The sequence below is a fragment of the Monomorium pharaonis genome, chromosome 2, assembly GCF_013373865.1.
Source record: "Monomorium pharaonis isolate MP-MQ-018 chromosome 2, ASM1337386v2, whole genome shotgun sequence".
Classification (NCBI taxonomy): domain Eukaryota; kingdom Metazoa; phylum Arthropoda; class Insecta; order Hymenoptera; family Formicidae; genus Monomorium; species Monomorium pharaonis.
In genome coordinates, this window is record NC_050468.1 from 20,417,051 (window position 1) to 20,441,781 (window position 24,731).

General features: G+C 35.3%; 2 protein-coding genes across 7 annotated transcripts in view; both read right to left on the minus strand.

Moving 5' to 3' along the window:
* LOC105831289 (trafficking kinesin-binding protein milt) overlaps positions 1–24,731 on the minus strand; it is a 59,488-nt gene that overhangs the window by 5,139 nt on the left and 29,618 nt on the right. For 3 of the 6 annotated variants that reach the window (XM_012671312.2, XM_028194204.1, XM_028194206.2), the window contains 5 exons: positions 2,591–2,667; positions 1,742–2,120; positions 1,230–1,465; positions 427–620; positions 6–248 (listed from right to left, as the gene is read on the minus strand). In XM_012671312.2, the coding sequence (XP_012526766.1) occupies positions 6–248; positions 427–620; positions 1,230–1,465; positions 1,742–2,120; positions 2,591–2,641 (1,103 nt within the window). In that variant the 5' untranslated portion in view covers positions 2,642–2,667. Of the gene's footprint in view, positions 1–5; positions 249–426; positions 621–1,229; positions 1,466–1,741; positions 2,121–2,590; positions 2,668–4,434; positions 5,793–9,466; positions 9,878–13,217; positions 13,492–24,731 lie in introns of those variants that run through there. The other 3 variants (XM_012671314.3, XM_012671313.3, XM_012671311.3) reach the window with 3 other exon arrangements.
* Positions 15,871–21,616, minus strand: LOC105831288 (inactive selenide, water dikinase-like protein). The gene is made up of 3 exons (XM_036282801.1): positions 21,457–21,616; positions 18,792–19,403; positions 15,871–18,466 (listed from the first exon to the last, which is right to left on the minus strand). Exons 1-3 carry the CDS (start codon positions 21,472–21,474, stop codon positions 18,089–18,091), a joined length of 1,008 nt encoding a protein of 335 aa, XP_036138694.1. The 5' UTR covers positions 21,475–21,616; the 3' UTR covers positions 15,871–18,088.

A 24,731-nucleotide genomic window follows, 5' to 3' on the forward strand; every position in this document is an offset into this window, starting at 1 on the left:
CACACGGATAATCTTCCGATTCGATGAGCAAGGATCCTTCACTCTCGCTATGACCAGTAGAATCCAAACTAGGAAATGTGGATGCTTGCGGTCGTGCTTGGCCACAACTCATCCGCGGGCCAACCGAACTGCTGGATAATGTCGACGTTGTCATAGAATTTAATCTAGGAAACTGATTGGAATCCATTCCCGAATATGTTGTTCGAGATGCGGTACGAACGGTATCAAACACTTTCTTGTAAGTTGGTCTAAAAAACAAATGTAATATAAATTGTTTTTTCAAATGTTTTAATAAGTTGTTTTATTAACTACTAAGAAATTACTAAAATTATAATCTTTATGATTCAAATATACGAGAATGTATTGTTTGATTAGTTTTAATTTTAACTCTAATAACAGGGCATTTAACGCATCTGCGTAACGTACATTCTGTCGCCTGCACCGATTCCAGAGTCAATGCTTAATTCCGAGTAAAGGGACGATTCCAATTCTGAAGCAATAGAATCCGGTTGAGGTGCCGCGCCCATCGACGGGAATAGCGATCCACCACGTACAGTCGGCATTCCGCGTTTCCTCTGTTTTCGTAACTGTTCTTGCGTTTCGGCTAATAAGTTCACCACCTGATACACATAGCATACAATATCTTGATATAGATTTATGAAGTTTTATGTAAGTGAAATAATAATTTAGATTTTAAGTGTAGTAACTTTAGGTTACTATCTCTAAATCCAGCAAAAAAAAAAAACAATATTTTAATCTTCTAAAATTATAACTATCTAAAATAGTAACATTCGTTCAATAGTAAATGTGAAAATATAAGGTTCTAAATGTATTACTCCAGATCTAACAGAATAACCACGACTTTTAAAAAAATAAATATATTGTAAAATCGCAACATTTTGCAACTTTATATTCTTGTTAAATTTAAATATGTTGTTCTTTATTTCTTTTATGTTTTAAATATACTTTTTATAATTTGTTTCCTATTTATGGTTAAAAAAATTTATATAATTTGTTTAAGTAGACTTTAGTGTTTCTATATTAAAAAAAAAAAGAGAGAGAGAGAGAGAGAGAGAGATACAAACAGATAAAAATACTTTCGGTTTCCTAGACCCACGGTAATAACGACGTAAACAAAAGTTATTTTTTATCTATATTACATGACTTCGCGCACAAGACTTCAATGGAATAATTTTTTTATCTAGTTTCTCATGTTTGCAAAAACGTACCTCCGCATATCGTTCTTTGAATTCAGCTAGTTCAGCGGCAAGCGTATTTTGATTATCCCTAGTGATGACTAGAGTTGCTCCCACTTCGTCATGTTCTGCCATCAGTTGAGCGAGCCTAAGCTCTGTCTCAGCTAATTTAGCAGTAAGACTAATTATTTGCTCATGCTGCAATCGATTTTCTTCCTTTTGCCTGCCAAGCTCCTCCGCTATGCCATCCACTTCCATGTTGGCGTTTGCTGTTATTTGCCAGAAATTATTTAACAATATTTTAATCACCGTGATTATTGGATATCATTATATAAATAATAAAATATATATTTATATAAAATTTATTTATTTACAAACATTTATATATAAAATATATATTTATCTCATCATTTCAATTAAAAATTTTATTATTATATTATTTAAAATTATTTAAAACTAACCAATTTAACATCAAATGTAAAAGATGTACTACAAATAAATACATTTATGTATAATATAAAAATGAGAATATAACAATAATATACCCAATTGTGCTGCGATGTCTTTTACAAGTCGTGCTTCCTGTTCTTCGGAACTGTCGGCATCGTGCACCAGTTTCACAAATTCGTTGCGAAGCTGCTTATTCTCGTCTTCCAAGGAGGTAACCTTCCTTTGTAACATCTCCAGATTAATACCACGCAAGCCGGTGGGAGTTCCGGCATCAGAGTTAGAGTCGTCCACATTTTCGTTCGTCAGTATCTGTATCAGCTCGGCCTTCTTCAACACCTCATGGTTCAACTGGGTAATCTTCTCGTTCGCTTCTTTAAGCTCAGCTTCTAATGCATTCACCGTGCTTTCGAGCTTCTGATTGTGTGCTAACAGTTCCTTGCCGATGCGCGCTGTCAGCTCCAAGTCTTTTTCTTTCTATTAAAAAAAAAGTAGACGTTTATCCCTTGTTGCTATTAATAGTTCAAGGTCTCTATTATTACTAATCTATTGTTTTTAACAATACTCGTTGCAAAAAAAAAACAACAGCACATTTTCAATACTTTTGAAAAGATAATATTATCTAGAAAACATTTTTAATAGCTGTCTTTAAATTGCAAAAACTTGAGAAGGGTTCACGCATATGAGTAACGATATAAAAACAAATTTTGAATAAAATTCTAATAACGTAAAAGACGTTCTATATATTTATTTGCAAGTTCTAATTATATATAACTCTTACAGATCATTTAAACGGTCATTACTTATCGGTTTGTTACGTTTTATCAATTTGTTCAGTTAATATTTTTAGATACAGACACATTTACGACTCGTAAAATGTTAACGCCGCAATATGCATAGCGGAGACTCAGTTTCTACTAGCTCTCTTGCTTTTTGATCGGACTTACCTCCTCCAGAAGCCTTGTAACTGCCTCTATGTCATTATAGGTCTTGGTCATTTGGCTCACCCGGTTGCTACATAAAACTGTAACAGAGTGACAATTCATTATATTAAACTGCAGAAGTAAAAAGATATAGAAATAAAAATATAAAAAAAGAAATAAAAATACAGCAGATATGTGTGTGCAGAGAGGCCGGACTATTGCATTTTTTAAGCCCTGGAAAATAAGCGACATTTTGATAGACTTCTTCAGCTGCGTATCTTCTTATACGGAAAAATATTACACAATATGTATTTTTATTAATATCATTGATGCAACTAAAGTTAACATATTTAAGATTTCATAAAAGTACTATAAAACGGACATAAAAGTAATGTAAAACATTTTATAAATATTTGTTTTCGTCCGACCTTATTTCCGAGATGCGGACGTTTCATTAATATTCTCGTTACAAATTGAGTTAGCGTAAAGCCTTCACACATTTCTGCCTTTAAATAGTAAGACGCGAAGACGTGTGAAGACGCTGCAACTCAGTAAGAAGATTAGACAGAACAAATGTTTATATTATTTTTTTTTTGTTCAATTTATTTCTAAAGTTATGCCTACATGTTACGAAACATCCTTTATATCATAGTCTTTCGACACGCAATCTGTATGATTGTCCTGGGATAATAATCTCTTATTTTTATCTTTGTTTTTAATCATATATTTTCAAAATCATTTAAAAAATATTATAATTATGGAATTATATTATTGTGTTACATAAATATGCCGATTTTTATATTAATTCCATGTTGTGAGCCGCATAGAATCGATCGCATCGCATGTATTTAGAATGTAATTTTCTACGACTTAGAGTGGAGCATATACACAATCGATGTATAGGATACAATATCACGTTTCTTTCGTTGAAACGATATTTCGCACATGATCCGTTCGCATATCGACGGCATTAATTGCGACGGTAAGTAATTGAAACCGTCGCAAAATTTCCACGCGTTCAGTATTTGATGTAATATTATAGACACGCGAAATTTTTAAACTGCGGTGATAGAACTATGCCAAGTGGGAGAAATATTTTTCTTTACTCGCAATAACGAGAATTAAATTCTTCGAAGTTTTACCGGTTCGAATTCCTTTGCTTCAAAATATGAAATGTTATCGCAAATAGAAATTTTGCTCCTCTCGGAAACGAGTTAATCAACAGAAGAATATTCGATTTTCACGCATGTATTACTATTTTGTATTTTAATCTCATATAATCGATCTTCCGCTATTTATAACCCCCTCTGCAACAATTTCTAAAATTGGGTTATTTTATTTCAAGCAAGCGAGAGACAAATTGTGAATTGAATTTTTACACATTCTTTGACGAACTCGTTATTTAATTAACAAGAAAAATGATGTATTTTTACTTTAATCTACCTTTGATCTTCGGCCTATATGGAGATGATATTTTAATATTGTGGTGTCAACAATATTAATAAAACTTAATAAAAACATTAAGCTTTATTGATATAAATATCTGAACTAACAATAATCATTTTAATTCGCGCATTCTTAAGGTTTTTTTTTTTTCGAGAAAGCGCCAATATTCTGCAAAATATAGTTTACGTAATTAATATTATTGTTTCGATAATGTTTTTTATTTAAAAAGATACAAGGTTGCAATGTAGTCTGCTAATATTAAAATTTACCTGCGACAATGTGAGATAGTTCAAGTTACCTGAGGTCATCAGGTTAAAGGATTCTGGCGCGTATCTCATGCATTCGGAACAATCGCGGTCTCGCGGTGTAAGCGCGCTAAAAGTGTGCGCGAGCATTACTTCCAAAGAGCAAGTTCTTTAAACCTTCGAAATTTGGCCGGATCCACTTCATGGAAACCGCGTGTCCTCATAAACAGCCCTGCTGCTTGATTTTTGTCATAGGTTCCCGGAAGAAACACTGAACCGCAGACACGATTCGAGCGCACTGGCTGAGTGCGCTTGACGTTTTCACGATGTTTCACTAGCGGCTTCTCCGGATCAACTGGGCCAAGTCTCTTCGCAATGCTGCCCTACTCGTCGAGTTTTCACGAGAAAGAAATGAGAAACCAAGTCAACGAGCAACAGATCTGCTGGCGCGGCGATTATCCAGCAGAACTGATCGCTCGTTCCGCGCGCGGAAACGCGAGACGGCCTGTCGTGGAAAATCGCGAGGCGAAAACGATGCGAGGGGACACACGATCGCATGGAGGACGATGCGCGACTCTAATGAGAGCCGGCGAGAAAACGTGCGACACGCACGAACGAGGGGAAACGCGAAAGCGTGGAGCACGAAAATGAGACGCTCGCGTTGCACGAAAGAGGAGTCTCTTAGTCTTGCATCCCTTCTATCGATCGGCTTTGACGCATCCTGCCTGCCGGCCGGCCGGCTGTCGGAAGGCGCAGACGCGTCCACGTCCATACAAGGTCGCCATTTCCAAAACACCGTTCAAAGTTACAGCTTTACGGTATTCGGGAAACGGGGAAACGGATTGCGGAAGCGATTAAGCCGCGATAAATTACCAATTCGTACGCCGAAGCACTCGAAAGCACTTAAGAATCGAAAGGGATCCGCCGCTTCAAAGATACTTTGCTCGTATACTCTCGGTTATTTTGCATTTCGATGATCTTCGAATTTTTATAGTTTGAGAATGTCTGCGGAATTCGAATGAATAGCTAAGAATTTTGAGCTGTTCGTTCTTTTATTCATCGCATGGTGACTTAATTGTAAAGGAAGGTTGGCAGAGATAGCTTACTGAACTCCCAGAGTGGAGTTTTGGAAGCCCAGAAAGATTATATTGAACTAAGTGTAAAAAAAAAATAATATATTGAAACTTACGTAAGATACGGACACAATTATGGGTCAAACTTGTAAAATTAAATATTTCGAGATACATTCATTAATAAAATTGAAGAATTTTTTAAATCCTATAAATTTTTGTAATTATTATAAAATCACTTTCTTTTTTCTATCATTTGCTAATATTTAAGGAAAAAAGCGGAAAAGTCTTTAATAATCTCTCTAATAAGCCATCTGGATATCTCTTTAATAATTCCTTGAAATTATATTACTGTTAGTAAATTGTATTTAGTACACTAAACATACATTAACATGTATTTAAAAAGTACGTTAAGGTACATTTAATTATAACTGGGATTTACAAACATTTTTAAATATTTTTCTCAAATTCACAATCACACAAATTAATAAAAATTATTTTAACTTTAAATAAGTTATAAATAAATCTTTATTTTTTACTATTTTATCGCACAACAAATCAGTTAATTGGTAACATCCATAAATAAATTTTATTTTGTAGCAATAAATATTGTATCTTTTATATTTTTAAAGAAATAATCTTTCACAATTTTGTCAAACATTAAATGTTTGTAAAAATGAAATAAGACATAGCGGAATAGATTTGAGATTAAGCGTCGTCGAAGCAGATGCTTCACGGGTGTCTTCATCACGTAAATGGTTCATGAGCGATTTTTTTTTCTATTGAAGGGACATGTCTATTTATATCGTTACAATAGTGAAGAAGCGCGACTAAACGAACATAATGGGCCACTTTCAATTCCAACGAGAGGCGCTTCGATGCCCACCACTGCATTTCGAACGTACTGTTTGTCGTCGTGACGACGCGAAGTCTTCATGAGCGAATTACGTTAACAGACACCTTCACGGCCAATTGACCGCGATGAGTGAATTTACAGAAAGTGCCACGAATTTTTCGACACGCATGGCAAAAGATTTCCCCGCCAATCAAAGCAAAATGATACAAAAAACTAAAAAATCAGAAATGTCAATATCGTAGTTCTGTTTGTGAAAAATGTAGTGAAAATCTCCGCTTAAATTTTTTTTTTAATTCAAGAGCTTGAAAATTTTTATGTTAATTTGTTAATTTGATATTAGATGTTTGAGGGAAGAGTTTACTTTATAGAATATTTATATATAATTTTAAATATAAATTAAAATGCAAATTATTTTTAAAAAATTTGCATATAGACTTCTTTTTGCAGATAAAATACATAATCCAGAACACACATTTTATTTTTTTCCTAAGCCTCGATATTTTTCTTCTTAAGCGTTTCCTTTTTGCATATCTTTGCAGGCTTATAGAAGAGAAAATTTATGAAATCGTTTGCGACCTTGTAATATTTTTATCGTAAGACAAGATACAAGTTTGCAACGCGTTTTCGATAGCTTTTATAATTCACTTTATGTAAAACAATACGGTTAGAAACCACGAACCGTGCAGTCTAACTCATTATCAGAAGGCTGTGAAATTTTATCCTTCAACTTACGGTTGAACGCAACCATTATTTCGTTGGATTTAATCACAGAATGAATAACGAGAATACAGAGTATTTTATTTTTCTGTAGAAAAAAAAGCATCATATATTAAAAAAGTTTATTTTACGTATTCCATTTATTTTCTCGTGTAGTTTATCCTTTCTCGCCCACTTCCCTTCGTACCCTCAGGGATTTTGAGACACTCTATATAACTTAACACTATTATTTCCTCTGTTGCATAATTTTGTTGGAATCTTGTTGCGTTTTGCTACACGCCATTGTGTATTTATCGCAAATTAAATTACTTTAATCGAGACATCCTTGTATAATAATCTATGTCTCTTGGACATTTGCTATATTTATGTTACGTACTGACGAAGTAGGAGATTAATTAATCGAACAACATATATTTACTACTCATCGAAGATAATATTGAAAATAAGACACACAATCTTGATTAAGATCCGCTTATTTTAATCGTACAGATTCAGATAATAACAAACATTTCATCTTTACTTATCGAAGATATCAAACGTCGGGCTGCAGTCTGGAATTTATATCGATATGACGCCAGTTATTTTATTTCGCATGGGGCTTTAAAACCGGTTTGTTTCTTGGTTTTTCTTTTTTTTATAAAGGGACGACGCAAACTCATCGATAGGAATGCAGATAAAGCCTTCCCTTGCCGGAAAATCATGAAGAGGCACGCAAATAGCCTCCTGCATGCATTAATTCGCGCGTCATAATAAAAAGAAAATTGACCATTTCCGGAAATTTGCATTTATTATCCTGTACACTTTTTTCACGGGGGAAAAAAATACAATATTTAACTAATAAAAAAATATAAACTCTTCTAATTTTCTAAGACACTGATAGTATCCCCTATAAATTCTGTTATCGATATTTTTGCGTGATAATATTGCGATTATAAAATAAATTTTACAAAAGCGTATCTTCAAGCAAACGACGACATTTACACAACGGCAAAAATCAATATATTTCCACGTGATAATAAGAAGCAAATGCAAAACTTATAAAAATAAGCATATCAAACAAAAATATAAACCAAAAATATTCGCAGGAAAAGATAATAAGAAGCAAATGCAAAACTTATAAAAATAAGCATATCAAACAAAAATATAAACCAAAAATATTCGCAGGAAAAGATAAAAAATGCGTCCATCACGTATAGCTTCGTGATATCTTATCTAGTTTTATCGAGACAAGTCATTATTTATTGTCAGTGTACAATATTCCTTATCTAATGTGTGAGGACTGTATTATCTAAGCAGTGCAGTTTCGATCAAGCTGTCCCTGCTGGACCCAAATATTTTCAAAAGCGAATGATAAGGCAAAGAGTAACGCCCAAAGCGAAAAGAATAACGAGACGACGTTTAAAACGTCGACGTTTAAAAAGAAAAAGAAAAACAAAGAAATATCATGTCAAGAGACAGATGACAAGGATGATGCCACTGAGAAATGTTCACACTGCGCCAGATAAATATTGACTCGTTTAAGATTACGAACTACTAATACCGCGGGTGCAAAGTCGTGTAGAGTTCCGTATCATTTAGACTATTAAGGATTACAAAACTATATCTCATAACGTCGCGTCAACCGGAGTGACCAGAATACAAAGTATCATCCACAGTGACAAGAGAAAGCTTGTTACGTAATTTTTCAATATGTTCGGTAATCGTAATTTGTTAACGAGCGATCGACTAACACGAACGATTGATTGGTCCATCTCTACTGACTTTAAGATTTATGACTTGCACTTCTGTAAAAATACTTGTATACATTCAAGATAAGTTAATATATTTTTTAACTAAAACTAAATTAAAGTTAATGGATTATAAAATTAATTTAATTAAATTAAAAGTTACATGAACAGAAAACTAACTCAATTAAAGTTAAAGTTACATTGAGATTAGATTAACTCAAGTTAAAGTTAATTTTGAGCAGCATTATTTATATTCAATTAAAAAACTATATAATTTTATTACGTTATTACCAACAAAATTATAATATAAATCATGAAATATATATTTAATATTTTATTTGTAAATTGAGTTTACATGAAACAACAAAATATGTTTTTGTGCAAGTATGTATTTTTTCTTTTATAACTTTTTATTTGCACAGATAAATTTTTAACTTATTAAAACAACTAATAAACTCAAGTTTATATGTTTCAAAAATAACTAGTTAAAGTTAAAAGTTATTAATTATTTAACTTTATTATTAACTTTCAACTTTTTACTACGCAAGCCTTGCATACAATACACAATCCTCTGCACTTAAATTTAATTTGGTGAAAAATTGCAGAAACGGGTAAAAACCAAGAAAACAACGGATACATTGTAAATTGATGTAAATTAAGCGAATCAATCAAAGCGAATATATTGTAAGAAATTCATTATATAAGTTAATGATTTATTCAATATCATAATGTCGGGTATAAAAGCGATGCAGTGAAGAACAGTCTAATATCGTAATCTCGACGCAGTGCGAACGTAAACGACACATCGATCAGGACAACAAAACGTCGGGGATACTGACAGGAAGTGCACGTGCGGGATGCGTCCACTGGCGAGCCTGCGAGAAGAAACAACGGCAAGCCCTCAACGGCGCAGCCCTTGCATCCCCAGCAGGGCGCACTGACTTTCGTTGTCGGCACCGTAGAGGAACCTGAGACGAGATAACTCGCCGCCTCGAACAGCGACAGACACTCGTCATCGTCATCGGTGTCGATGTCGCGGTGCTCGCCGGAAGTCGTCGGTGGCCTGATGTCGTCATCGTACTCGTAAGGATCATCCTCCTGCGGATCGTCGTGATCGTGGCCGGTCCCCTCCGGCTCTACCACGACGTCCGGCGTCGGCGTCCTCTCTTCGCGAGCCGCAGTTTCCTCCTCCAGGGTATACGCAAGGTCCGTGGACCGGTTCCGACACCAAGAGCTGTCGTAAATAGTCTTTCATGCCGACGCGCTTTCGCGATTGTATACATGATGACCCGCGTGGGAGTATGAGAGAAATAAAGAACAGAGAAAGAGAGAAAGGGAGAGAATGTTCTAGCAGTGCGCGATAAGGAACCGATTGTTATCCGATGTGTCTGCACTCAAATAATTTTGCTGCGAATAATTTGTGTAATATATGCATGTACAAGATAATTCACATAATGTGAGAATCCAAAGTAACTAAAATAAAAATTGTATGGTGCGTGAAACGAATAATGGTAAAATCAATTTTTAACAATCGATTTTTTAAGATAACGTAAAAATAATTATTTTTTTTCAATGGAATTATATGATTTCTTTTACGTAATAATTTCTCTCTAATTATTTTGCATATAAAAATATTAAGGTAGATTTATAGAAAAATCATAATTTATATTTCTTACTTCAGTCTAGCATATATATTTTTTGACATTATTTCGCAAAATTATTTCGTGAGTTATTAATTTTCTGATATTCGTATTTGAAAATTTTTGTATAGAATAATGAGACAATTAGTCGTTGAAAAAAAAAAAAAAAAAAAAAAAAAAACAGTTGTGTTTTCTCTGTACCAATTAATTCGTCTTTTCATTCTGTGCATAAAAGTATTAAGATTTAGTTGCCAAAAATATAAATAGTCTATGACATATTTTATGTCAAAATGTACCAGAATAAAATATAAAATGTACTCATAAGCTATTGATTTTTCGATACTATACTTTTACATGCAGAATAATTAAAGAAATTATATGGAAAAAATTATATATAATTCCACTTAAAAAAATAGATTTTCTTTTTTTATCTAATCTTAAAAAATAATCTTTAGAAAATTGAAACTTTACTATTATTTGTCCCTCTCAGGCTATACAACTTATATTTAATATTTCTTCGTAAAGAGATTATATGTTGAGCGATTCTCACGTTACATAGATTATTTGTACAAACACATACACACGCGTGCGCATGCACGTATATACTGTATTTATAAATTAATTGACTTCATAATAAAATGATTGTATTGCGTAATAAATCGAAATCTAGAAAAGACTTTGATATATTATTACGAAAATTAAGATAAAATTGAAAAGAGAATTCGTTTCGTTCTGTTTGCATTGATCAATAACAAAATTAAATCATTTTGAAATAATGAACACAGTCCGCGTGACGGAATTCGAATTAACGTCTCTATCATAATCTATTTGTTAACCATGATCGATAAGCGTCTTTTGTTATCATTTCCCGTATACGCTTTCCCTTTCGTTCTTGCGTAACAATTTTAATCTCTATTGATTTTGTCGTTGTGCTTTGTTAATGAACAATGCAGTAACTGCATTTTATGTTAATTTTCAATTTCATCATTTTTAAAGCTACATTATAGTATGCTCCAAAATTTTGGTTCGTTTTGCATTGCAATACAAAAAGAAAGTTTTAACAAAAAATTATCATACAAATAAACCAAATCATTAAATAATGCAGTTACAACAGAATTCAAATAACAAATCAAAATGTAAAAGTTACATGACTTAATAATAACATTAATTTTTATGTTATACTAACAATCCCCGTTTTACGCTAACTTTTATAATATTGTTTTTAAAAATTTCAGAAAAAATCTTGCATATATATGTATAGTTTACATTAAAAAGAGTTATGATTGCACTATATATGCTTGTATCACCTTGCAGGAAGGATGAGTAGATAATTATTGATTTTCTTCGTCCTGAGCTTAAGTATCTGCACCAGATAATCGCGTATCTAAAAAACTCTTTATACAATTTTAAAATATTGCAAGTCATATTACGTAATAGAATAAAAAAAGACTTTTTGGACGACAGAGTTCTTTAGTGAATTATGCAATTGTACATAATGAGAATCAAAGAAAACCAAATACATGTGATTTTATAAAAAGTGTTTCGTATATGTATTTAAGAATTCATTAATCTTTATGTTACAAGTGTTTGCAGTTTCGAATCGTTGAACGTCATGTAACTTTTCCTCCACTATTGAGAAAAAAAAATCTAACATCATAGAGCTCTTAATGATAACTGCGTAATCAATATCATTTCGAATTTCCTGCTTTTTTACGACACGAATGCAAACCGCCTACTGCAAAATAATCGGGTTATGAAACCTGCGCTTTTGTTATCAATGCCATTCGTCATTTTGTGTCCTATTTCTGCGGTTTGCAATGCAAACGGCGACTTCAATACGCGGCTTTCACGTACGTTTTGTTTATCACATTATTTTATTTCACAGCGATTTCATATCGGAGCCTTTTAAAACCAAATAAATTTACGTCCATTTTTCAAATTATTTTTCTCGTTATTACCTCTCTCTTTCCCTCTTTCCCTCTCTTGCCTTGTTATTAAATTTACAAAAATATTACAATTGTACGTTAAACGTTTGTTTAAACGTAATTAAAAAAAAATTGTGATCGTTAGTTACATTCCCTTAATTTTCATCAGTACAATCTAGAAAAACGTTTATTATTAAATAATATATTAAATACTAATATTAAAGTCGGTGAATAAAAAAATATCGAAAAAATTAGAAAAAAAAGATGAGAAGAAGAGGCCTAACATGTAATTGATACATTGAACTTGGAGTTACTGATTAGCGGCCTTGAGCTGCTTCTGTGAGCGAAAGATGAGGCGAGCGTTTAACGTAATCACGACTATCACGAGACGTTAATTCGAGGTCGTTTCTTATCGGCGTTACGCAAATTCACGACATAACCATCATTTTCAGACTCATGTATAAGAGCTTTCCGAGACTGACATTAAGAGAGTTGCACTCGGAGAACAATACGTTTTTTTTTTTTAATGTCTATATAACACCATAAGCGAGCGCAAGTACAATAAAATAAATTGGAACAGTACAATAATATTCAGTAAATAGTAAATGAAACCAGTGATAATTCAATCACATTCTAAAACTGGATATTAATTAAGTGCAAGTATTAGAAAATCTTATGCGGAAATTATGCGCTAGTTATTTTGTTAATTATAAGTTTATATGGTAAGTGTATAAATTTCAATTTTTACATCATAAAATATCCAATATATGAAAAAAAAACGATAAATTATTAGGAGCGTTTGGACAACGGCGTAATATTCACGATGCTAAAGAGAAAAAGAGACAGAGAAGATAATGAGAGGAGAGAGAGAGAGAGAGAGAGAGAGAGGGGGGGGGGAGAGAGAAAGAGAGAAAGACATGATGTCTAGCGACAAAACCTGGCACGTCCGGAGCTGATCGCGTCCGGTGATCGTGGTAACTCATGCCGGCGGTGTTGCGTGCAATCATTGTCGTGGTAATATTTACCATTCAACGCGTTATTCCGCCGCAGAGAGGCGAGGAGGAGACGCAGCCGAGAGGAGGGCGAAGCCGGCCAGCGGTCGGGCGGGCGTGACGTCACGCCGTCACGTCTTGACGATTCACCCCAGCGCTGGCACGCGTGACTCCGTCGGAACGTCGTGACGCATAGCGTGCGTCGTGCGTAGCTGCGCGTCGTTCGATCCCCGTTTTCCCGGGGGTTTTTTCTCGCGCGATCCTCCCCGGAGTCGCGACCAAACAACGCGTTCCCCCTGCGACGCGAGAGACGCCGAGACTTGTGCGCACACGGGATATCGCAGCTGACGAGACGTCACGCGATAGGATCGATGCGCCATCTTAAGAGAACCGTCCGAACGGAACGGAACGGAACGGAACGTGTGGAATGACCGACCGGATGCGCATGCGCGCGTGCGCAACCCCGCCAACTATAAAGGAAGCCGCCCTCTCCCAACCCCGGTGCATCCTACCGCGACCTTGGCGCCCCTCGTCCCTCGAGAGTTTAATTAACAGCCTTGGACCGCCTCTTCCGTTTAATAGCTTTGCTTCGTCCACTTTTAGTCTTGTGCGAACCTCACGTAAAAACGTATTTCGCACGATAATTCCTATTCTTTTTTTCCTTTTTCAATTTTACGATGCGGTTCTTCTCTCGGTTACTGTTTTGTAATGATGTTCTGAGAAAATGTGCAAAATTAAGGAGAATGTAATGTTGAAACATTATTTATATATTTATATATAATAACATTATTTATATATTTTCATTCTTATATATATGTATATATGTGGGTTCTCTTGTTAAATTTTTTGCACAGTTCATCTTTCTTCTTTTTCTCCCCAATGTAAGTAGAGAAAAAGAGAAAAAGAGGAAAGATGTATCCGCGTAAGAAATTCACTAATTAAAAAAACTAAAAAGAACAGACCTTATATATAAAGTCTCCTCTAGAACGATTTATAGTTTAAGACAAAAAGTTAACGTGTTTATATTACTTTTATGTCGAGAATTTTAATATGTTTGTATTTTAAAATTCAACATATGCAGACGTATAAATTATTATTGTTTTATTGTTTATATTAGTTACATTAATCATCCGACTGCAATCATATTTTCTGTAGGCAATCTAGGTCTTTTTTGTTCAATTAAAGTTTTTTTTTACTTTTCTAGGGTTTCAAAAATTCAGAAAGTTTAGAATTACTTTTCGACATCTTTATTATATTGCCAAATAGTTTTTAAATTATTAAAATCTTTATTCAATGAAAATTAAAGTAGAAAAGTTCAAGTAATTTTCTAACAAAATACCTAGATTATTAACAGAGGATTAAAGGTTTTGCAAAAATAGCTGATGCCTCTCACCTTTTAAGATACTACTTTTTGTTATAATTTGCTTTCATATATGATACATATATCTTATATATTTTAATAAAATTATTATTATCTTTTATATATATTTTATGTTCTAATTCAATTATTTTTTGTAATAAATGTAAAATTATTATCAGAATAAATATTCTGAATTCTTTTGGAAACTGTAGCTTCAAAATAGACTTAAGCCAGATGTAACGAGAGGGAAAACGAAGTCGTCGCGACTTGTGGCATTAAAGGGAAGCTGCACTTAAAAAGCGACACGGCAAGATGTGACCTTTCGAATAAGCGAATCAATTTGACGAGCGTATTACGAAAGTACGATAAATATCTGTCGTCGAAGCAAAAGTGAATATAAGAGTTATATAACTTTTATTGAATTTCGACGACGTGTCATTGCATCTCGTGAATGAATCACGTCCCTCGAGACACGATAATCGTGGATTCCAATAACATTACGCGTTAATGCACCAGTATATTCGTTCGAGATCGATGTTAATGTACCACCCATACTGAAAAAAGTTGTTAAGTTGATTAAATTAAAAAAAAATAATTTCTTTAAGCCAAGTACTTTATATATTTAATTCTTTTGGATCTAGTGTATACAAATACGTATGCTAATGTCTTTAAAAATCAGATCTTCGATTAATATTAATCTATTTAATTCGACTAGGACTTGTTTTAAAAGAAGTTATTTAAATTTTAATTAAAAGAACATTTTACATATACACATATTGTAATACAAATGCAAATAAAATATAAAAAATGATTTACGTAATAAGATCAGAAAGTTCTTGGACTAATCATGAAATGTTCGACATAATACGTAGTATCATTTTTGTATAATTCAAATATAATATACTGGTATGAATTTCTATTATAAATTTCTAATAATATTTATACTATGCATAGTATGCGTAATTTTCAAGTTTTTTCAATAAAAAATGAACTGGAGAAGCATATATTATTAATTGATACTTACAAATATAAAGAAAAAAGTCCTTAATAAACAATTTCTTATTTATGTCAAATAAACTAAAAATACATCCAATTATGGCTATAATAATTTCATTATAATTTAATATTTTATTTCTTGGATCATATTAGATCTGTTTTAAATTATTATATTTTCCGCAATGTCTCAAACTTTTAAAAATAAATATATGTCACATTTCTCACCAAAATTTAAAAAACTGAAAGAGTTAAGTTTCAGTTTCACAAATTCACAAATACTAAAGATATCTAATCACGTAAAAAAATTTAGTCACGTTATTAACATTCCTCTTTTTTTTTTTACCGAACTGTACGCGACATCGTGCCGCATGCGGATCTCACGAAATTACACCCTGTCGCGGAAGCTCACGTGAACGCACGACGCCTGGAAGTGGCGCGAGGTAGTAAGGAACGCCTCCTCCCGCTGCATCAACGGGAAAACGCACCGTGGAAATTCGCGTTTTCACGGCCGACGCCGGCTCTCCTTGGAAGTCGCGCGAATCCGATCGGTCGCTCGAGCGTGTCGAATATTTTTACGCGCGCGGAGCGTTACATTTCTTTCGAGGTGCGCTGACACTGGCAGTCCGAGGTCGTCGCGAAATCAAGTTGCATTTTCGCGCGATGGTACCCACGCAGGTGGTCGTACAGATCGTAAGAGTGCCATTTATCATACGACAAATGTAATACCTTCAGACGTGTGGTACGCTTACGTAAACTGCGGGTGAGAGGGAAATACCACGCGAACATGTATTTTTTTTTCTTTTTTTTCATATTAACGTCGTCGTCAAACGACTTTCCGGGGCTCTTAACGCCGGAAAGATTAATATTTTTTTTCACGTTACGCCGTTTTCACAAGGACTTGCTCTTCCTGATGGCGAACGAGAAGAGAAAGATTATGTAATATTAATGAGCACACGAGGGGGAAAAACGAGACGTGTCTAAAAATTTAACTACACATATGGATGCAGATTTGAAAATAATTTTGTTGGACCGTGAATATAATTGTAGGATACTCAAATTAATTGTTATGTCAAAACTTTTTGCAATTTTGCTGATCATGCTTGAGAGTTCTACATAATTATTTTGATGATTCAACACAATTATTTTCAAATCACAATTATTTTCTGCATCCTAAATTTTTAGATTCTTTAGCCATTTTTTTCCGATTTTAAATGACATTGCGCCTAGAGAATTATAAGAATCGAACAAAGTAATATCGCTCATTTGATGCCACAATGACATAACAAAAAATTGACATTTTTAAGTTGTCTACAAGAAAAAAAAAGAATTTAGGTGTGAATTCAATATACTGAGTGAAGAGCCAATAATATTTCTATTCCTTTACACTCAGTAAACGAAATCGTTATAAATTTCATTAAAAAATATTACCATATTTCAATGATTCAAAACATAAAAAATTGGTTTTTAAGTTATGTCATTGTTGGTAAAACAAATGCAATACATATATTAATTTAATCTGCAAAGACTTGTATTAAAACTCTTTTTTTATCACACGATTTAAAATATGCATATGACACAAAGATAATATTTATAAATGTTATTCTGCATTACGCTAGAATCAATTTTCTGTCGTTTAAGATCATTCGATATTTTTATTTAAGACACATCGTTGTCAGAAATGTCTCAAATTAGATGAAACTTTTTAAGAAGATAGGTATCCCGGCGGAAAAAGACAAATCAACTTTTTCGGCTACGCAAGATCACACACTGCAATTAAGAAGCGACAGGTGTCAAGGAACTCGCGCTGCACGCGTAGTGTGTTTGATCCGCGTGTAAAATGCCATGTAAGAAATTAATCGTGGGAAGAGATAAAAAGATAGACGGGCATGAGTGTACGATACGAGTTCATGGATTTCCCATGAACCAGGGAACAGGAAAGGTGAAGCGTGAAGATATGATAATGCTTTGTTAACTGTAAACTTTTGTTAGCTGCACCTCTTTATTAGGCGCGATATAAAACGTTCTTTGATGCGAGAGGAGTCGGGTTTCACCGCGTTCTAATTGACGTAATTGAAAATAATTGCATAATATGCGTTAATATACGACGATTGAAACCATCGTAATTTCAGTTAAGTTTTATTTTCGCAAAGAGATATCTTACGCTAAAGTGCTTTCGTTTCCGTTGTCGTGAATAAATTTTTCGCATGTCCCCCAGTCTTGAAAAATAAAATGCACAAAAATCTGTTGGTCTCAGCTTATATTCCAAGTTACAATATTTTGCAGGGGAAAAAGTGTTTTAAAAATGCTAATAATACAATAGCTTATTGGATCCAATTTATCAACGTGTGAAACGCATTTTAGAGTTAATCTGCTACTGTATTAATGTCACAAAAGTCCAGAAAAAAAAAACCCCACGTACGTCCCCGTAAACTTTACAGCGTAGCGTTGCACAACGGCGCCGTTAAAATTGCTCGACTGTAATCTCGGCTGTCCTCTCCCCCACGATCTTAACAAGCGATATCCTGCGCTCGATAATCCTTCAGCTATTTTACCATAAAGAGACACCGTTATCCTTAGCCGGCACCTCGATCACACGCGGCCGCTCGATCACGCGCGCCGTACGGTCGCCGCTCTCGACGATCCCAACGATCCACGCCTGCCGGTGCTCGATCTTCTCCAGGATCTTGCAATAGGCGGCCGCCTGCTCCCGCGGCAACACCACCAGCAGCCCGCCGGACACCTCGGGCATCTCGCCTTTCAGAAGCGGCAACGCGCTCCCGGTGATCCTCGCGGTGGCGGATATCCTCGCGATCATCGGCATGTTGTGGATCGTGAAGCTCACGTCGTTCGCCTGCCGTCGCGCCAGGAGATCCGCGTGGCCCAGGATACCGTAAGGTCCCACCTCGCACGCGGCGTGAGCGTTATACTGATTCAAGGATTGATTGATTAATGAGCTACCGGGGGTAGGGAGTTCACCGACGTTCACCTACACGCCGCCTAAGATCAAGGCCGATACACGTGCTCGTAACGCTCGACGATCAGATATTAATTTTAGTTAATAATAGGCATTAAGCCACTGTTATGAATAATTTGCACGGATCGAACGGTCGATTTCCGTGATTGCTTCACATAAGAGAATTTCCGTCTTAATTAGGTAATATCGCTGCATCCTGCGCATCGTGATTCAACGAAAATCGATTCCCGCCGAGAACGATATAACGATAACTGAACTCTGAGGCAAAACGACGAACCTTTCGCATGAGCATGGCGGCTACACGATTGGTCCTCATCATACAATCGACGGCTCGGGAACGCGCTCTCTCGACGCTCTCCTCGGAGATGGTCAGCATCAGTTTGCATCTCTTTTCAGGCTGCCGCATCCATTCGGAGGCGGTGAGAGCCACTGCCGTGCCGAGGGGCTTCGTCAGCACTATGACATCACCGATGGTTGCATCCACCGGCTGGACTATCTCATAGGGATGGCACAGCACCGTGGCGGTACCGCCGAACAGGCACCACGGGTTCCGGAAGACTCGGCAGTCCCCGACGAACGTGTCCTCCGTCTCCGCCGTGTCCTTGTAACCCTGTGCCGTCCTTGACACCACCGTCTTCCTCTCATTGTCCTTCATGTCGTCGGAAACGCCCAGGACCAGCCTGGTGCTGGAGCACCTGGTGACGCCCAGCGAGTAGATACCGTTGAGAGCAACGGCGTAAGCAATCTTGCCCATCACGTAGGGATCGTCGACGACAGCGGGAATAACGTTGAACGCTTCTACTAGCATCATGTCACTAACCTCGTCCAACTTTGTCACGCGAGTATCTTCAGGGACGCACATTGGCGTGCAAGGGTTCCTCTTTTCGTCCTGCACGAATCAAGTAGATTTTACGGGGAGGGAAGGGGGGAAAGCATCGTTTTGAAGTTAAGACTTTCATATTTTACAAAATAGCAAATAAAAATAACATTTATAACATTTACAAGAATAATAAGGTTTTGTTCCAAGAATATCTCTCGTTATTCTTTTGATAAATTATATAGGCTTTTACGATAGCTATAACAATTTATGACAGGTCGAATAGAAAGTATAATTTTTTATGAAATAAATGTGCATCAATGAAAGATAATAATTAGCGCAATCATGGTATCCAGATAAGACGATTATGATTTCAATCTGAAAAATTTAGCTCCGTTTGTCCTTTTAATTCTGTTTTATATCGCACGAGAGTATCACCTCTTTTCCATTGAAAAGGTCAAGTAACAACTGCCTCTCCTGTCGCTGCAAGCTCTTTCTCTGCGGATCGCTGAATTTGATTAATCGGAAATCCGCGGCGAGTCCGTAGCTCTCGGGATCGAAAGGAATCGGCACGTTGTTGCAGGGATTGTCGAGGAGTTCCAGAATAACGGTACGATCACCTTCATCGCGGTCTCTTTTCGCCACGGTTATAATCTCCGACATACTGGGTGGACTTTGAGATATCACGAGATGCCGAAACTACGAGAACGTGTGCCACGCGAGAGTCACGCAGGAAAACAATGGAACGACAAGAAATAGTAGAGGCGTGATGCTATTCTTTTTTCTTCATGTACATATATAGGGTGCGTCGAAAAAAATTGTCCAAGACTTATAAATTTAAAGAGATGATAATTTGATTTCTTAATTAGGTTTAATATTTTTTTTGTGAAAGTTTAATACGGTATTCAACATAAATAAATAATTATAATTTTTATATTTATGTTTACTTAATTAGTATTTAATTTCCTTATATTAAAATGAAGTTTGATAATATATTGTATTTTTTATTTCCATATATCTATTTTAAATATTTAAATCGTAAATATATAGAATTACATTGATAGCTTTTCTTTAGATGCTGTCTCATAAATCTGATGTCATATAAACCGATATAGCGACAAAAGTTTATGTATAAGCATATAAAGATACAGTAAGAAATGCAGCAGCGTCGCGCATATTTTATCGATAATGCTTTCATGAGCGAGACGCTACAGTCATATCATTGATGATTAAAAAAAGAGAATGCTTTTCTAGAAGTAAAACATTTTATTACAGAAATAAACTAAGAAAAAAAAAGTTGTTAATTGACAAAATTGTTCAATTTGATTAAATTTTTTCAACTCAAGTATATTTGACTAAAACACATAAATACTTAAATTTAGAAAATGTAATCAAGTTGAAAAATTTAGTCAACTTAACAATTTTTAGTTTATGTATCGAATAATCGAATTACGAGCCGACACTCGATGTTCGTGTGTGTGTACAATATACTTTATTGCTGAAAATTACAATATCCGGTCTATGCAAACTGCGCGCTGCATATTCGTCGATTTTAAAATACAATTCTAAACCGGAATAAATAATATTACAAATTAAATTGACAAGCAATTCAATAGTTTGGTGCGAATAAGTATTTTAATACCCACCCTCCCCCCTTCCTTACTAAATTCCAGCAAAAATTTGGAAAAAAAAAAAAACTAAGGAATTGCGAAAAATACTTTTTTTTCTATTTAAATCAATGTTATTGATAGATGCAGAGATATTGGCGATATACAGAGTAAATTAAACTAGAAACCTATAGAGTAATTCAGATACGTTGTGTAATAAAGAATCACGAGGTACGAGTATTAACCCTAGAAGACAATGCGGGGTGGCACTATCATCCCAAATAAAACTACGCTCATTTTCGCACCGATACTTCTCTAACAAAAAACACCATGTTTATATACACCATCATTTTCTTCATAAAAAGAAGAAAATTTAATTATTTAATTTAATTATTAATTTGGAGTGACGTTTCACTCCACTTTTTTTGTCTTTAAAGGTAGGCAAATTCAGTTTTGTCTACCTCTAGGGTTAAAAACGCAATCAATGGAACGGCACGGTCTGAATTTTTAGCTGTTACCTCTATTCCACAGCACATTCTGGATAACCCTTATGTAGACCTTGCCGTGCTTGGTTCGCGCCACGTGGAAGAGAAAGTCCGAGAGATTGCCGTCGCCCTCGTGGATGTCCGTCGTCTCGGCGAGGACCTCGCGGAGCGTCGCGACGCGTTCCTCGGGGGTGCTCTCGTCGGGCGGGCCGAGCCTCCTCTCGAGGTATTCGACCACCCCAATGTCCTCCCAGAATTCCGGCAGTTCGGCAGCATTCTCGCGCAACGGAGCGTTCAGTGTCGTTTGTTCGCTGCCGAAATCAACGAGATCACTCCCGCCGAGGGCGCCAAGACCGGCGAACGAAACGTCCAACGCGAGCCTATTGAAGGTTCTCCCTCTCGAGGTCGACGGGATGGCTGGCTCATCTCGCTGGTAGACAGGCGAAATAGGCGAATGCAGAGGACTCGGGGATGCGTCGCTGTTCGCGCGGAGGGGAGTCGAGCTGTTCATGGCCTTGACATGACCATGACCATAAGCGAGAGTTTTTGGAGGCTGCAAGCTCCCTCGAGCGGTAAGCTTATGTGGTACGGAATTTTTCGATTGAGCTTCCTTGTCTCTTCAACGATATTTTCATTCACTCTGTCAGTCCACCGTTGCCTCTTCAGCGTCGTCACGACATATCAAAATATCTTTCGCCCATCAGTAATCACTAATATACATCTTCTTAAATCGTTGTTTCACAAATCAAAAGTTTCACTCTGCCGTTTAGGTCCGTACTCTTCGGACAATGTCCGCTAATTAATCAATAATTTGGCACAAATTCCGTCGATGATAAAATCTTCCTTTTTTTTTTTTTTTTTTTTGAAGAATTTAATTGTTCAGTATTTGTTGTTGCGTTGCCTCAAATGTTCTAAGCATGCATATTATTTTCATATTGAGAGAGCAGCTTTAGTTTAATAACATGTGTAAAAAGTACGGATCTCGCACAAACCTATAATTTACATATATCGCAAATTGCACTTTCCTCATCTAAACACTGTTACACTTTTTTATCGATGCCGCCGCCGGTACTCGCTCAACTCGATCACGAATCAGGAAATGCAATGACTTATGGCGTAAATGTTAATCATTTATTTTTCCGGAAACTGTCGAAAATTAAAAAGAATACTTTCTAAGTTTCACGATAAAATATAGACATATAAAAAAACGAAATATTCTAAAAAGAAAGCATAAAATAAAAATCAATTGTTTCTTCTAAAATATCTATAGGTTAAGCTAAATTGATATTGTTAACATATAAATATTTAGAAACTAATTTTTATTAAAAAGATATATCGCGACAATGTAGAAGACAAAATTTTTCATCCTTTTTCTCATAATTAGTGAAACAATATTTTTTTCGTAAAAAATTTAAATGCTTCGATTTATGAGGAATAATTACAACGGATTAGAAATTTGTTATTTACAAATCTGATATAATCAGGAAGTTGGTCGAGAGGAAACAAATAACATTTTAATGCGGTATTCTAGTGTAAAGTGTCTATTTTTGGAAAAAGTTTATCTATCTTTAGACTTTTTAAAAAGAAAACTACTGCACGTATTTTTCTGTTTTACATATACTCGAATGCATATTTCATAAATATTTACAAATTTCGATGTGGTTATATACATATATTTATTAGACTTCATGTAAGTTTTTATGTTACACGTAAATTTAAAGACAAACACGTTTTTCAAATTGGCTGACATGATTTCTCAGAAACTACTGGAGCTATCTACTTTAACTTTTGCATATAGATAAAGTATGTGTCTGTTTATTTCCCGAAGGATTATTATGATATTTATAAATTTTTTTTTTTTCATACATGTTAAATCCAATTAATCTTAATGAAAAATTTATATCTTGATCTTTAAAATGTGTCATTTTAATAATTTATAACATTTTTATTAAACGTAGTTCAGACGATAAACATGTTCCTTTTTTTCGTATACGCAAAAAGTTGACGTTGGTAGCTTCAGTAGTTATGTAACATAAAAACTAATAAACATTTAATTAAACTAAAATATTTAGATATCTACTAAATATATACAAATAGATGTGTAAAAGTGTCGAAGAATGCGGCAGTTTACTTTTAGAAAATTCCCAAAAATAGACAAATTTTTTTCGCGCTCTAAATTAAAGATCGTCCTCCTAAAATCACTGAAACTCCCTTCTCTCCAAATGACGTAGCAGTGAGGGCATTCGTTCATGATTTAGGAATTCATAATATAGTTTATATGACGAAATCGAACTTCAGATTAAATAATACACTACCGATTGTATTACGTACGCGAGTACTATATATAGTCTGCAGCGTTATTGCAACAATATTGTCTATCGAAGCAAGTAAGTAAGAAAGAAAGATTCCCTCGGTTTGCCGTGGCGAACGTAGAACGAAGCAAACCCGAGTTTATCGAATCGGAGCATCGCGTTGCAGGTAGTCGAAGTTATCTCGCGTCACTGATTAAAAGTCGTAAAAAGAAATGTATCACAAGGTTCACGCACGCCAGAAGACTCGTTCAGGTTAGCCTAATACCGTTGAAACACTTAGGAGACTAGCAATCGATTGTGCAGTGACACATTTAATTCGAAACATACGATCGTGCCACGTACATTAAAATATTTCATAAATATTTTCTATTCTTCTATTGTTAAATTTATGTTTTTTCAAACTGCTAAAGAAAATTCTCGATCGGTTTATGTAAATATTAGGGTAAGATAGCTTCCAAAAATTAAGATAATTAATTTGTTTTTCTGAAAGCATGAAATAACTGTAATTGACGTAAGCCGTAAAATGATTCGCGATTGAAAAGATCTCGTTAATACTCGTGAAAGTAAAGAGGTTTCGGGCATTGCCATGTACTTATAAAAATAAGACTTGCAAACAGAGAAATAAGCATTATATTTGGGCGACATTGCTCGGTAATGAATGATATCGGGCGATCTCCTTTCGCGATAATTTCGGCTTTGGGAGGATCGATCGCCCTAAATCGACGAAATCGTCCCGTCCCGGCGCTTTCGCCGCTCGAAGGCGGACATGCGCGAGTCAATTTTCGATGGTTAAATTCGTTTCCAAAACGATGTCACTGCGCGAATTCACGGAAGGCCCGTAAGGAAAGCACGAAAGGGAATGACGAACGAAATCGCTTACGAGGCGGATGCCGATCGAAATTACACGGTGACAAGCGTACGTCGTGATTAAAGTAAAAGTAACAAGCGCGAAAAAGTCGTTGCCACCGCCAAGTGGCAAAACTACGTCGCCGCAGG